This window comes from Dysidea avara, chromosome 5, assembly GCF_963678975.1.
Source record: "Dysidea avara chromosome 5, odDysAvar1.4, whole genome shotgun sequence".
In the NCBI taxonomy this organism is placed as follows: Eukaryota; Metazoa; Porifera; class Demospongiae; order Dictyoceratida; family Dysideidae; genus Dysidea; species Dysidea avara.
In genome coordinates, this window is record NC_089276.1 from 34,140,845 (window position 1) to 34,154,935 (window position 14,091).

Genomic DNA, 14,091 nt, shown 5'->3' on the forward strand with positions numbered 1-14,091 from the left:
CGAAGGCATATGGGATAGCAAATTTTAACAATTGTTGGTTATACAATTAGATATAATAGGTGGATTACTATACTGGATTGGAAATGCAAGACTGGTAGTCTTCCACCAGGAAATGGTCCACTACAGATCTACAAAGCTTCAAATAGTATCTTGCGCAGGGGGTCTCCCAGGGGCACCCTGAATGATTTTCAAGGAACAGTAGCTGTCAACAGCTGGAGAAAACTTGATGGTAAAGATAATTATTGTTGACGTTGTCATTACACAGCTATATATAACACAAAAATTAATTATATATACAGTATAAGTATTTTAAAGAATGCCTACTTATCCAAAGTCACAATTCCCTAGGCGTTATCTTTAGTTTTATTCCATCTTTTGATCTGAGGATGACCTCCAACTCTATTAGAGGGACTTCCCCTTCTACTGCTTGTGCCAGCTCAAACCTGCAGTAGTGCATATAAGTCCATGTAACACAGTTACACTCAAGTACTGACTGTGGTACATTCGTAGGTAGCAATGCGAAACTCATGTACCAAGACGGACCTAAGTCTTTAAATCATTGTGTGGTTCTGATACTGAGTTTTGCTGTGTAGCTAGCTAACCTTCTCAATATTTTAGCAACCGCAACTTTCTCCTCATTCATAGCAAAGTTCTGTCCTATACAATTCCTATTGTAGAACACAATAGAATAAACAACCAGTCAGTGGAGGTGTGTACTAACCTTGGACCAGCTGAAAATGGGACATAAGCAAATGGATCTCTTCCCTTAGAATTCTCCACTGTAAATCTCAAAGGATTAAACTCCTACAATACAAATCAACTTTGATTCTTGAACAACTGTACAGTAGACCCAACAGTGGTTACAAGTAGTGTGTTCGGGATTTTCCATGGCCACAATCAGTTATAACCTCTTTTATTGATGTTGTAATTGGTACATGCAGCAAAACTTTTCTATAGTACTCATTTTACCACTTTTTATTGCAAAATTATCTGAACTGTCTCCAGACTATGTGTTAAGCGCCTTTTAAAAATAATAATCATGTTAGCAAGTTATTATGCTAAAACGGTATACTGAGTAGTATACAGTACAGTGGAACCTCAGTTATCTGGACCCCACTTATCCGGATTCTCGGTTAACCAAACTTATGGAAATGACTGCTCTATTAGAGTAGTGACTGTTCTATTAGGGTAGTTGAAAATACTGGTATTAAAAAAAATTCTTTATGCTATTATAAGGCTATTTATACAGTTTCAGAGACATGAACTTTTCAGACTTATGGACCACTCCTGGTCCCAAGGGGTTCGGATAACTGAGGTTCCACTGTATACAATTTAAGTCTTTTTGCAAAGGTGTGGTACAAGACTATATTCAACTAGGCAACTGAACTGAAACAGACTGCACATGTCTCAGCGTGAAACCCAATAGTTCACTGGTAGATAGTCATCCTTAACTTTAGCACACATACCAAGTAAACAATAACCAAAAGCTTATAAACAACGAACTTCATGCTGTGATGTCACAAAATACAGTTATATAAAAATTCTTAGCCAACTGAATGACAACCAGTTTATGTAGTTGCCAGTAGTTACTAAAAGCAGTTAATAAAGCATAATTAAAAGTATACATCTGTCAAAGTAGCTACAGATGCATGACACTTGGATTAAAATTTCTGGTAAAGTTAGATTCCATTAAATGCCATTGTACAATATGACCCCACCCATTATCCATTAATACACACACCTCCACATCATCTCCCCAAACTGAAGCATTGTGATGAAGACCATAAATTCCAAATATCACCTTAGTACCTACAGTGGTATGAACAGAAACATATACTTAGGCAAGCTTATTTTACCTAATTATTTAAATACAACATATCCATACATCATACATTGCATTATTATGTACGTAAATCATAAGTTATTGTCAGGTAATCAGTTGCATAGCAGTTTATTATTTGTTATCAAATATTTTGTCCATAGCACATTTTCTTCACAACTAAATTTAGACATAATAGCTAAAAAACCTGCAAGTGAAAACTGATTGTACCATATCACATGTGATATGCTGGAAACTACAGTAAATACAAAATCACATTTAAGCCCCTAGTAGTTACATGAACACGTGGTTACTGAATCATGCACGCCTCAACAGCATGCAGCCATGTTGAATAACAGCTGTTACCAGCATTGTGTTGTACATCCAGTCTTTAGTTGAAATGACATTATTGACTGCTGGAGTTGTTGTAAAACAACAAAATATACAACCACCTGATTTAAATGGCCCCCTTGCCTTCAGTTGTACCACCCAAAACTTGTGAGATTCCAATGATGCCTGTTCTCTATCATCTTCAATTCATTGCAATTGCAGGGCTGCAATTTACTGGTCAGGCCAAGTAATGGCTACAGTCAGGAGAGTGTAAAAAATTTGCTTGCAAAGTATGCTTTCTGGGAATGCCCCCCCATCCAAGAAAAAAAATTGAAACAGCAGTCCTGAAATTGCACCTGAGAGTGTTTTTAGACAGTAAAAAAATATTTTAAGCATTTTCACATTTTCAGCTATATTATTCAAAGACTGTTCTATTAGATCCGACTGTTCTATTAGAGTATATCAATGCGTATTTTTCAACCAAAAAACTTTGCTATGGCCACTGCTGTAGTGGCCGTACTGCTTGCAATGGCCCTGAATAATAAGTATCCAGTTGAATGTGAATGAGTAAACATAGCTGTCTATGCCTGTATCCAGTATGCTTTCGCCTTTTGGCTTTATATATTCACAGGTATACGAAACAAGGAACAAAATAGTTGATTGGTATGAAACCACAATCGATCATCAGATGCTAGTGTATAAAACAAATGGGGTGAGTGATCTGTAGTTCTTTCACCTATCAGGTGAGTGGCCCTGAGTGATATATATCACTTACCGTATAGTAAAAAAGTTTGGCAGTAAAAAAGTTTGGCAAAAAATGCATCCTGTAAAATAGCAAAACTTTTAGGGGCACAGACTTCTCTACTAGCAATCACATATCCCAGTATCCATTGACTACATAGTGAATGGCATAGATACATAAGTCAGAATAGCAGAGGGTTGCAGCTCCATCCATACATGTGACTAAACACATGAGCACACACAATTCAAGGGATATAGCTAGAAAAGTTTTTCAAAATCATGTACAACATTCAGCTTAATTAAAACTGTGAAGTTTCTTTTTCAAAATTTGCTATTTGGTATGATAATCCTTACAAGTTCAACAGACAGTTCATTGTGGTACTTAACATAACACAGACACACCTTTAGGCATTACACGGCCATCAAATACTACATCCTGTGACAGCTCTCTGCCAATTCCAGGTACTGGTGGAAACAGCCTCAATGATTCCTTGATGCACATGCCAACATACTCCAGATGGCTCATGTCATCCCTGTAAGTGTAGAATATTAGTAACCCACCACTACTATTAAAGGTACAGTAGACCCTCAGTTATTCAACCCTAGTTTGTCTGTACCCTCAAAATTAGAAATGACTGTTCTATTAGAGTATTTCAACAAAGCACTGTATATAAATTTATGGGTCTCAGTCATCCGGACAATTCACTTATCTGATCACTTTTACCATTGTCTGAGATACATTGGGTTCAGATAACCTAGACTCTACTGTAGTAATAGGTACATAGTTAAGGCACACTTCATACTAACTTATTCTATGAATATATGCAGTAGTGCTTAATGTATAGTACTACTGTGTTTTCAGAGATACAAGTATTGCTGGTAAAGCTATTCTCAACAAAGCTGGTTACGCTACTATGTTATTTTTATCTTAGTTTGTACCAGGTCAGATCTTCATTTTCCTTCTCATCAAACAGAGCATCCACCTCCTCCCTACACTTGGCCTGGTGTTCAGGGTGGATAGCAAGGTTGTATAGTGTCCAGGACAGACCACTAGCTGTAGTGTCATGTCCCTCAAATACAAATGTGTCCACCTCAGCTCTGATCTCTTCATTGGATAACCCAACTCCTTGTTCATCCTAACACAGTTAACAAACATGATAACTGACATGAAACAAACTCAGAAACAACAAAAATACGGATTGCTTGCATGTACACATAACTGTAGTCTATCAGTAAGTTGAAGATAAACAGGAAACAAAAACACAAGGGTGTTCTACAATAATGTGTACTTTCATTGGGTAGCTCCTCACAGACTGAAACATAACAAGTAACTTACTATGGCTTCACTACATACTATGTATAATAGTTAACAGAGTACGTTTTAGCTAAAAGTTCCTGTGTGTAACACATACCCTTGCTTGTAATAGGACATCAATGAAATCAAGGTACTTCTTTTTTTGTTTATTGGAAGGTGCTCCATTCATGACAGCATCGTCATAAGTTCTCTATAGCAGGAAAAAATTAGCATATAAATGTTTTAATGGATGTAGTGAGTACGGTACATACATATAAGTATGTAATTAATACATGTACACTGAGATTACGAAGTGGTATTGTCAGGTGCTACATTTGTACAGACATCAATAAAGCCATGACCATATTGAACAGGTGATATAAAAGTTGTCAAATTAAATTGTCTCCACATAGTGTAACCAGGAGGCACATCAGGAGTATTTTACTGGGATCATATAGCTGACACTTCTTCAGGTCTTACAAGGCACAAATCAGTTGCATGAAATCCAAATGCATCATTTTACCACCAATTAACTTATCTGTGGTGGAGATATGTACCAGTTCATAACACCGACAATTTAAAGCAATTTTTGAAGAGTCCTGCTGGAAACTTGGGTCTTGGCAAAGTGCCAGAAACAAATCACAAACAGATATGAACTCCTCCCCACATTGATGTATTCTTATACACACCTCCAGATATAACATCCAGACAGCATAAAAACAGACATGATTTTAAGGAGGTTGCACTATTTTTCTTAGCACCAATACATTTTAAATTAGAGATTATTGTTGTTTACGGTGGTGGTCCGGAACAGTTTTAACAAGGCTTGCAACAGTGTTGTACAAACTATCACAATAGCAGTGAGGCTTAACCATATCATTATTGTGGTTTACTACCAGATCCTGTCATGTGCAAAGTAATAAAATTTTGTTGTGTAAAGGATATCACCGTGTCAAGATTGTGTAGTTTTAGACCACAGCAGTGTTATGATTGACTTGTTTGCTGCCTAACATCAGAGTTGTTGTGCAATGGCTCAACCACAGAGAGCTGTACACAATAACCTGTGCTATCATTTTATACAGGCAATATGGTTGTGACAGACGCTGTTTTGCTAAGCACTGTGTTAAAATAAAAACTCATTTTAAAAATTGCTTCTCAGAAAGTGTTGGCTGGGAAGTAAATTTATGTATGTTTGTAGCTCATACGTACTGTATCTCAAATTGTGCAATTCAAACAGGTTATACCTCAAGCCAGGCCTGCCTCAAGCACTCTGTCCCTTATGGGAAGAATATCGCTCAGATATGATGGGAAGGATTGAAGAGCTAGGTTGTGATTAATTGATTGATATGCCCAACCATTTGTTGTTCGATTTTCACAACTTTTAACACTACAAATCCTACTTTAGAAATGTAAGTCATACAAAAGCACTTCCACTATGCACAGCCACACTTACTGTTTCCTCCAGCTCTTTCCTCCTCCTAGTAATGATGTCCATGGAAAAATCATGTACCAGTTCAGCAGCTTTGTCATACTGCCGCTTGGATGATGAGAGGTTGTAGATGACGTTGAAATAGTAAGGGAAATACCTGAAGTGAAGATCATGCATTGTAAATACTGGATAACCAGCAGCGTAAACATCGGATACTATTCTAGTGTAGGTATATAGGTTTTATTGATTTGAAGTTTGTTTCACTGTGTATTGAAGTCATTAAAATGCACATCAAAATTTTATGTGGCATGGTATTTTACCCAGTTTATTTCAATATGCTTTTATAGCATAACAGTAATGACTGGTTTTCGCTCAGCTGGTCACATATAGGCATCTCAGCACATTTCACTCACATCATCCTCTCCAATGATAACCTTGTCAATTCATATACAGCAGCAATGTAAGGATCACGCTCACTACATCAATACAAATCACAGAACAATTTAACATGCATGTGGTATTCTATGGCAGAATACACATTATGGAAACAAGTTTTTAAAAAGTTTGTTGTTAACATTACTCACTTAGCTGTCTGGCAGTTGCTCTCATAACTACAAGTACAACGTAACATCACATCCAACGTCAACATACTGGATGATGAGAACAACTCCACAACATCATCTCTGCCCACCTTTGACCACTTGTCCTAATGTAAAAATTATAGTGTACGTGTACGTGTACGTGTACGTGTAGTGTGTGTGTGTGTGTGTGTGTGTGTGTGTGTGTGTGTGTGTGTGTGTGTGTGTGTGTGTGTGTGTGTGTGTGTGTGTGTGTGTGTGTGTGTGTGTGTGTGTGTGTGTGTGTGTGTGTGTGTGTGTGTGTGTGTGTGTGTGTGTGTGTGCATGTGTCACACATATTTGCAGTTATTACTGTACATCAGCTGGCTTCATAGGTTATAAGGTTTCTAAAGTGAGGGTGCCTGTTATCCACTATCCACTTGACCACCTAAGAGTACAGCTTTCATATCAACACTAAAATCATTTTTAGAGGCGTTTAACACATATGAAGGTGCTAAGAAGGAAGTTTTATGTGATCGTGCAATAAAGATAGGAGTAGGTGTACTCATACAGTGAGTAGAAAGAATAATGGCATATCCAGGATGGGGCATTGGGATAAATACTTCCTCTCCCACTTCCTTTCTATCCTTTCCTTATCTTCAACTCAAGAAATACTTACGTATGCAAGTATTAGTGGCTTACTGTATACCTTTACTTCAAAATAAGACATGCACTTACATGCATGTGAAACATTCTTTTGCAAAGGTTACAATGGTAAAATTCAGCTCAATTTGAGGATTCAGTTTCGGCCAAGTCTATATTAACATGTGATTTACTGCCTTTAATGCTGTAGCCATTAAGCATCAAGAGCAAGGCAGCACAGAGGATGCAAACACAATATTAGACAGGTATTAATGGCAGGATTAATGGCAGGATTAATGGCAGGATTAATGATAGGAAAGAATCTTTTTTCTATTAAAGCTGGCACTTGTACATTACCCATAAATAAAGCAGCCAGCTACATAGCCTTACCAAAAACTTTTAGCATAAATATGAGAATAGGTTCTACATGAAAAAGTTATAACTATGTGTACACACTCACCAATAGAACATCCACACATTCACAATAAACATTCATATAAGGTTTCAAGATATCAAAATGAAATGCTGGTGTGAGTAGGCGTCGTGTACGGGACCATTTAGGCCCACTTCCAGTTAATAATGATTCACCTGTGATGTCATAATAATATATATATACATACATAAAAACATACATGCAGGCAAAATATTGATAAATACAGATTTCCTGGTGCACAGGTTTTGTGGATGAAAATTTTTCCACAGTTTTATGGCTGGATGTGAGTACGTGCCTGGTTTCCTGAAATTGGTATGTGAACCAACAAATTTAAGAAAATAAACTTTCATTCAGTGAACAAAGGCTGTTAATGTACGTACTATGGTATTAGGCATATGGAGGTAGTGCGTCATTAAAACTGTTTAATGGGGGATTCAGTGACTGAAAATCAATATAGCAGGCCTTGTAATCTACTAAGAATACCACATTCTTTCAAGTTGAAAAGGAGACTGTTCCCTCTTCATGTGCAAACAAAAAATTAAGAGTAGCCTTGAGGCTTTGTCTAGAGAGTTTGTGTAAGAAAACGTTATAGAAGGCAAACTATAAAACAGTTGAAAAGATATTTTGTGTGTAATTTTTGTGGTTAAAAGTGGGAGAGTCACAGGGGGAATTTTCCCCTTCCCTATCACACCAAAAACTATACAAGATTGAGATATTCTAATAGAGCAGCCAATCAAATATTCTAATGGAACAGTCACCACGCATAACACTACTGACTGTTAACTATTGAAAATCCTCAACAGTTGCTGAGTATGAAACTAGTATCTGCAGCACTATGCCACACTTAACCTGCTATTTTGCAAATGAAATGCACACGGTCCTTGGTATGTTATAACTATACTACTATACTTGTGACTGTTACTTATACCTATACAACTTTTGATCAATGCAGAAAACAGTATGATTCAGATATTTGTGCATAAAACTCATTTCTGCCCTGCTAATGTAATATTATGATCTTAATTTGTAAAAAAAAATTAAACATTGTAATAGAAGAATTCTAATAGAACAGTCAGTGGGTGAAATTGCCATCGGGGCACCAACTTCATTGCCCTCCCTGCCTATGAAGCTTAACAGTCTAATGTAATGTATAATTCATACCACATATACAGCATCATCAGATTTCAATGACTTTCTATCTTTACAATGTCCCTGTGTGTGTGTATGTGTGTGTGTGTGTGTGTGTGCGTGCGTGCGTGCGTGTGTGTGGGTGGGTGTATGCGTGTGTGTGTGAACTTACCAAGCCATGGCATGAGTGGATAGTAGAAGACATCAAGCTTTGGTTCTATATAAGTGCAAATGAAATGCAAAATGAGATCACTTCCCATGTGCATGAATACATTGTACATACATACGGTACCGCTCAAATGCAACGTCGTCTTGTGAGAGTGCAATCAATTAAAAAACTCACTAATTAAAAGGGCATGCCACCCATTTCGTTCGCGAGTATTCATCCCAAACAAAACGGGATGAATACTTGCAAGCAAAACTGGTGCCACATTCTTCAGTTAGTGAGTTTTTTTAGTTGTTTGCACTCTCGCGAGACAACATAGCATTTGAGCAGTATTGTATTTGTATATACACAACAACAACTACACAATAGCAACTTAACCATGCAGTACTGTACAATTACTACAATTCAATGACACTATACACATGTGCATAAACAGACACAAACTATACCTGGACCGAAGAATGGCCTTGCTGTATCAGGGTGGTGTGCAAACAGTGCATAAAACAGATACCCAAAGTGAAAGACGTGCATCTTTGGATTTAGCTTAGTACATTCCACAATCCATTTAGCTGTCTCATCATGATTTGAGAAAAACTGTAATCAAGATACACATCTGCAATAACAGGTTTAGTATTTGAAATTTAGTTATAATGATACTATGGAAATTAAGGCTACAGTAGCATTTTCATGACCACCATACCAATCTAAATGCTTCATTTTTCTTGCCAACATGTGAGACAAAAAATAAGGTATCCATACACAACATTTTCAGAGATGTACAAGATAAAAAAATGTTATATCTTAACTAGGCTTTAATATGTGTATTGGAGATTGGTTAACCAGGTCGTCTGGGTTGAGTATTGATTGTTGAATTAGAGTATTTCAATTATTCCAGTGTTTGGATAACACACAGTATTCCTGGTAACTAATCGGATGGTTCAATCATGTTGCTTAAGAACTACGTAATTTATAGAAAGAGTTGCTTAGAAGTCTTGTAAAAACCTCATAGTTGGAAATTCATACTGTACAGTACAGTGTACGACTTGCAGCAGTAGTGTATGTGAGATATAATTAAAATCATTCTCGACAAGAAATTCATAACCAAGAGACATGTTTTAATTTAATAATTTTTTCACCTCCAAACTTTTAATAGGCTTTAAACTAGCTTTGTATAAACGTTTTTCAGGAGGCATTTTTGAGTCACATGAGCATATGCAAATACGTGACTGGGCCTCTCAGTATTGGAAAAGAATATTAATTTTACATTAGGTAACTTGTATTATGAAGCCAATTAAATGTTGAATGAGGGTTCCAAATGTATGGCCATAACTGAACATGATGGCTTACAAAGTTATGTCATGAAATTTTCAAAAAGTAGGCAAATTTTATGTGTCCACATGCTTTTTTTCACAGGTCCGGTAACATATTACTTTTTTTTGTAAGGCAATTTTTAAAACTACTAAGCAAGAAAGTGTGGCACGGGGATATCTTTAACAAGTACAAAATAAGAGGCCTTCTGTAGTGAGACAAATATCGAGGCTCAAGAAAATCTCACTAGCTAGTCGCGAGTTTTGTAATCCTGTATAATGCATTAGGATATTCAACCACTAACGATGTGTCTACACGGCCAGGGATTTGTGAGTGCCGCCTGCAAAACCTTAAAAAATGTAATGTAAAAGTTACAGGTTCTAGCTCCAGTTCTAGAATGGGAATACAATATTGAGCTCTGGAATCAGAATTTGTTCACTGACGGCCACGCCTAGGTTAATTGGATCTGAGATTGGATCATAACAATGAGTTAGCCTCTACATCTTTAATATAACACAGGTACAAGAGTACTGTACAACGTACCAGATTTGCGTGTCCCCAAAACCAGTGCATCTTCGGGTGGCGGGACAGTCCGCGAAAAGCACGATGCATTTTCCAGAAATGAGCCACCACTTTTCCTAGCGTGTACACAACCAGCACAGTCAACACTGCCAACAGCACCCTGACCATGATGCTCCCTCCTAACACGCGTAGTAGTGAATCCATCGCTGTTACTCTCCCAACTCCACTCCAGATCGATCACTAGTCTGACACATCACTTTTCTCAGCACGGCGCTTATCGATTGGAAATCATAAGCGCCTGCTCCTTTTTCGGAGCAGGTGCTTATAACTTCCAATCGATAAGCGCCGTGCGAAGAAAAAGTGGTCTGGCCACGCGCGAGACTATAGCTAATATCTCGGCTAATATGCAGGGAGGCTGTTATGTAGTCAGGCGCACGCTTGTAATAAGGTGTGGCACATTCCACGGTGAACGATCTAAGTATAGGCGACGTGATACTGCAGGCCCGTACCCAGGAGGGATTCGAGGAGGTTCAGTCGAACCCCCTATTTTAAACAGGAAATTTTATTTTACTGTAAAACGATCTTTTCAACTGTAATCTGCGTTCTATAGAGCTTATGCAGGGGGCGTGGTAATTATTTCTAAGCGCCTAGCTCTTACCAATTTAAGACACGCGTTAGGACCAGTTCGCCATTTGTAGGTACAACTGTACAAGATGCCAAAGGAGTGTTGTGCTGTGAATTGTTCAAATTTGTGTGTAAGAGGGAGTGGATTAAGTTTTTATACTTTCCCAGCGGATCTAGATTATTATGATTATGATGTGATTTGGGTTGAGGCTTAGAAGCCTGTACACCCATTCAATTACATACATATACATACCTAAATTAGATGCAATGAACAAAAATTAACTATGAATATAATTATTACATTAACATAAATCTATAGTCATAAAAGTAATTGATCGAAGAAATGGATTGCTACTGTAAACAGGAAGAACTGGTACCCAACCGAGCACACGGTAATATGTAGTGAACATTTCATTGATGGACAAAAGAGTAACAACCAGTTTGCACCGAACTACATCCCTACAATATTTCAACGCGTTGACAGTCCTATGAAACGAAAGATGGAAGCTCAGGTCGCGGATTTTCGAAGAACAGCTTCCAGAAAACGGAGGATAGAGCAGACCGAGATCACTGATCAGCGAAAGAAAAAGGCAAAGGAAAGCAGAATGCAAGAGCTTGCTGAGTCTAGCAAAAGGCAAGAAAATTGGAAGAAGAACGGAGGCTGAAAGAAATAGAAGAGCAGCAAAGGTTAGACGTCGAGGTTAGAGGACGAGAGGAAAAGACGTGAAGAAGATGAGAGATTGTTGAGAGAAGAAGAAAGGAGAGAAGTTGAACAAAGAAAGGAAATTGAAGATGCCAAACAAAAGAGGTTGGATGAAATGAACAGATTGCAACAAGCTGAAGAGACACAACTAAAGTATGGTGAACTACTCCTGAAATACAACCAAGCTGTAGAAGAGCTTGAACAGCTAAGAACAAGAGAAGCTAAACTGAATACAAAGGATGATGAGTTGCAGACAAGGATGGCAAGTCGACAGAGCTTAGAAGAGAATGATAAGCAAGTGAAGTTTTATACAGGCCTACCATCGTTTGCAGTTTTGCTAGCCATATACAATTTGGTGATAAAGGGTCTACCTGAATGTCATTTTTGTGGCTGCCCCATGTTTGATCAACTCTTGATTACTTTGATTAAGCTATGACTTAATAAGGCCACAATTGTATTATGTCGATGTCATAAGGCCACATTGTATTACCATAAAATTCTTGTGACAAGCTTGCTTTTTTTTTCTGTATATGCTACCCTGGCAATATCTTCATGCTTGCACCCATACTGACATGCAGAAGAAGTAAATTTATGCTGCTCAGGATAGCATATAGCCTTATCAGGGAAATAGATGGTTGAAAATGGTTCATGTAACTTAGAAGCTGTTATCCCACCCGCATGTTGCTCAAACCAAGCTTTGTGCGCTCCTCCACCATGACAGCTTGATTAAATGTGAAAGACACAGTCTCGTAAATATCTTCACATTTGGTCAAAAGATGATTATAAGCCAGCTCCATTGCCATCGGATCATGCAACTCTGTTAGAGGTTTGGGTAAAACCCCAGATTCTGCTTCTGGAACATAAGAATCATTATACTCAGCCATCAATGACAGCACAACTGGTTTCCCCGGCCCTTGAGACATTTCATTATGAAAAGTGGCTAAATCAGAATCAGTAGACTTAGGAATAGAAAACTTTTTGCTTTTCGTATACGGGTCTCCACATCTTTCAGTGACAGCTTGTTTGCGCTTATGCTTTGGTGTAGTGAAGTTTATTTTACCAATTTCAGAAAATGGGACACTTCGAAAAGTGCTTGGTAGCCATGAATACGGCAATGATGTGCATGAAAACTGCTGCTCCATCTGAGTATTTAACTCTAGCATAAACAACACAGAAGCAATGTGTGAACAAGCCTCTCCAGCACCAGCCATATATGTACAGTGAGCACACAACACTTTTCCACTCTGTTTAACTGAAACCATACCTTCATGAGGGTAAGGAAAGGCTTTGTGAAGTGCTGTAAACAAGTAAAGCTTGGTACTACCAAGAGTACATAATAATAGAGTAGGGAGGAGAGTGTCTAACTTCAGTGGATTTACCAAACTCACAGCGCTTAGACCTTGTGCAATCAACTATAGCCACCAAAGGTGACAAATGGCTTGCTCTGTGAAGGAAGTTGTAGCACTTCTACTGCTTCAATTAGGATATATCAACAGTCTTCTGTTCACTTAAAGGTATTGATTTATTACTAGAAGTTTTATGGATTGAAGTAGGAGGGTTTGAGTGCAGTGTGTTTGTATGGATTATATTGAGAGTTAGACACTCTCCTCCCTCTTCTATTATGTACTCTTGGTACTACTGGATCGACTGACACTGCAAATAACATCGCTCACCCATCCATTCACAACTTGATTGAAAGCCTCCAGACTTTTGCGAGGGGTCACCAACTCACAAATAAGGGGTACGGATTTCAAAATCTTGAACATATTTCTCAAGATTTCACGGATTTCACAAAATCGAACGAGAGCTGCAAAATATGATTTTAAATTACAGGTTGGTGTAGAGTGATAAGTTCTGAAATCACCAAAAAATAGTGGGAGAAAGAAACAGAAGTTCAACAGGCATGTAAGAGCAAAGCCTCACGAAATTGAGAGGAATTGCGAAGCCATATAAAACCAGGAGTAAAGTCTAGGCATAACTTTTAAATGAAACCCTACAAAACCAGGAGCAACTCGCAGCTGAAGCCCTATAAACCAGGAAACAAGGCCAATCATTCAGGGGAAATCCAGTGCGAAACCCCTCAAAATCAGGAGCAACTGTCAAGCTCTATCTGGTGTGAAACCCCACAAAACCAGGAGCAATTGTCAAAACTCTATCTGGTGTGAAACCCCACAAAACCAGGAGCATCTCAGTGTATGCTTCAGTTGCTTTTGTAGTTGGTGTGTTGCTAAGTTTATGAAGTTTTGCTAAGTTTATAGTTTGCTAAGTAAATCCGAAGCGGAGCGGAACATCGGATTTCATTCTCACTTTTGTGCAGGAGCAGTTTGCATGGATTCCCTAGTTTTGTTTGGCTTCTCAGTTTCCCACAACTCCTGGTTTTGTTTGGTTTCCATAA

General features: G+C 38.1%; 1 protein-coding gene across 1 annotated transcript; it reads right to left on the reverse strand.

The window, feature by feature from the left end:
- Window positions 1–219: 219 nt before the first annotated feature.
- On the reverse strand, window positions 220–10,637 carry LOC136257082 (ultra-long-chain fatty acid omega-hydroxylase-like). Its single transcript, XM_066050201.1, has 14 exons — window positions 10,391–10,637; window positions 8,989–9,133; window positions 8,546–8,590; window positions 7,273–7,400; window positions 6,198–6,319; window positions 6,027–6,089; window positions 5,638–5,770; window positions 4,303–4,395; window positions 3,830–4,026; window positions 3,293–3,423; window positions 1,742–1,809; window positions 722–804; window positions 603–668; window positions 220–443 (listed from the first exon to the last, which is right to left on the reverse strand). The coding sequence occupies exons 1-14, from the start codon at window positions 10,571–10,573 to the stop codon at window positions 335–337; spliced, it is 1,566 nt and encodes a 521-aa protein (XP_065906273.1). The 5' UTR covers window positions 10,574–10,637; the 3' UTR covers window positions 220–334.
- Between the last annotated feature and the right edge of the window lie 3,454 nt (window positions 10,638–14,091).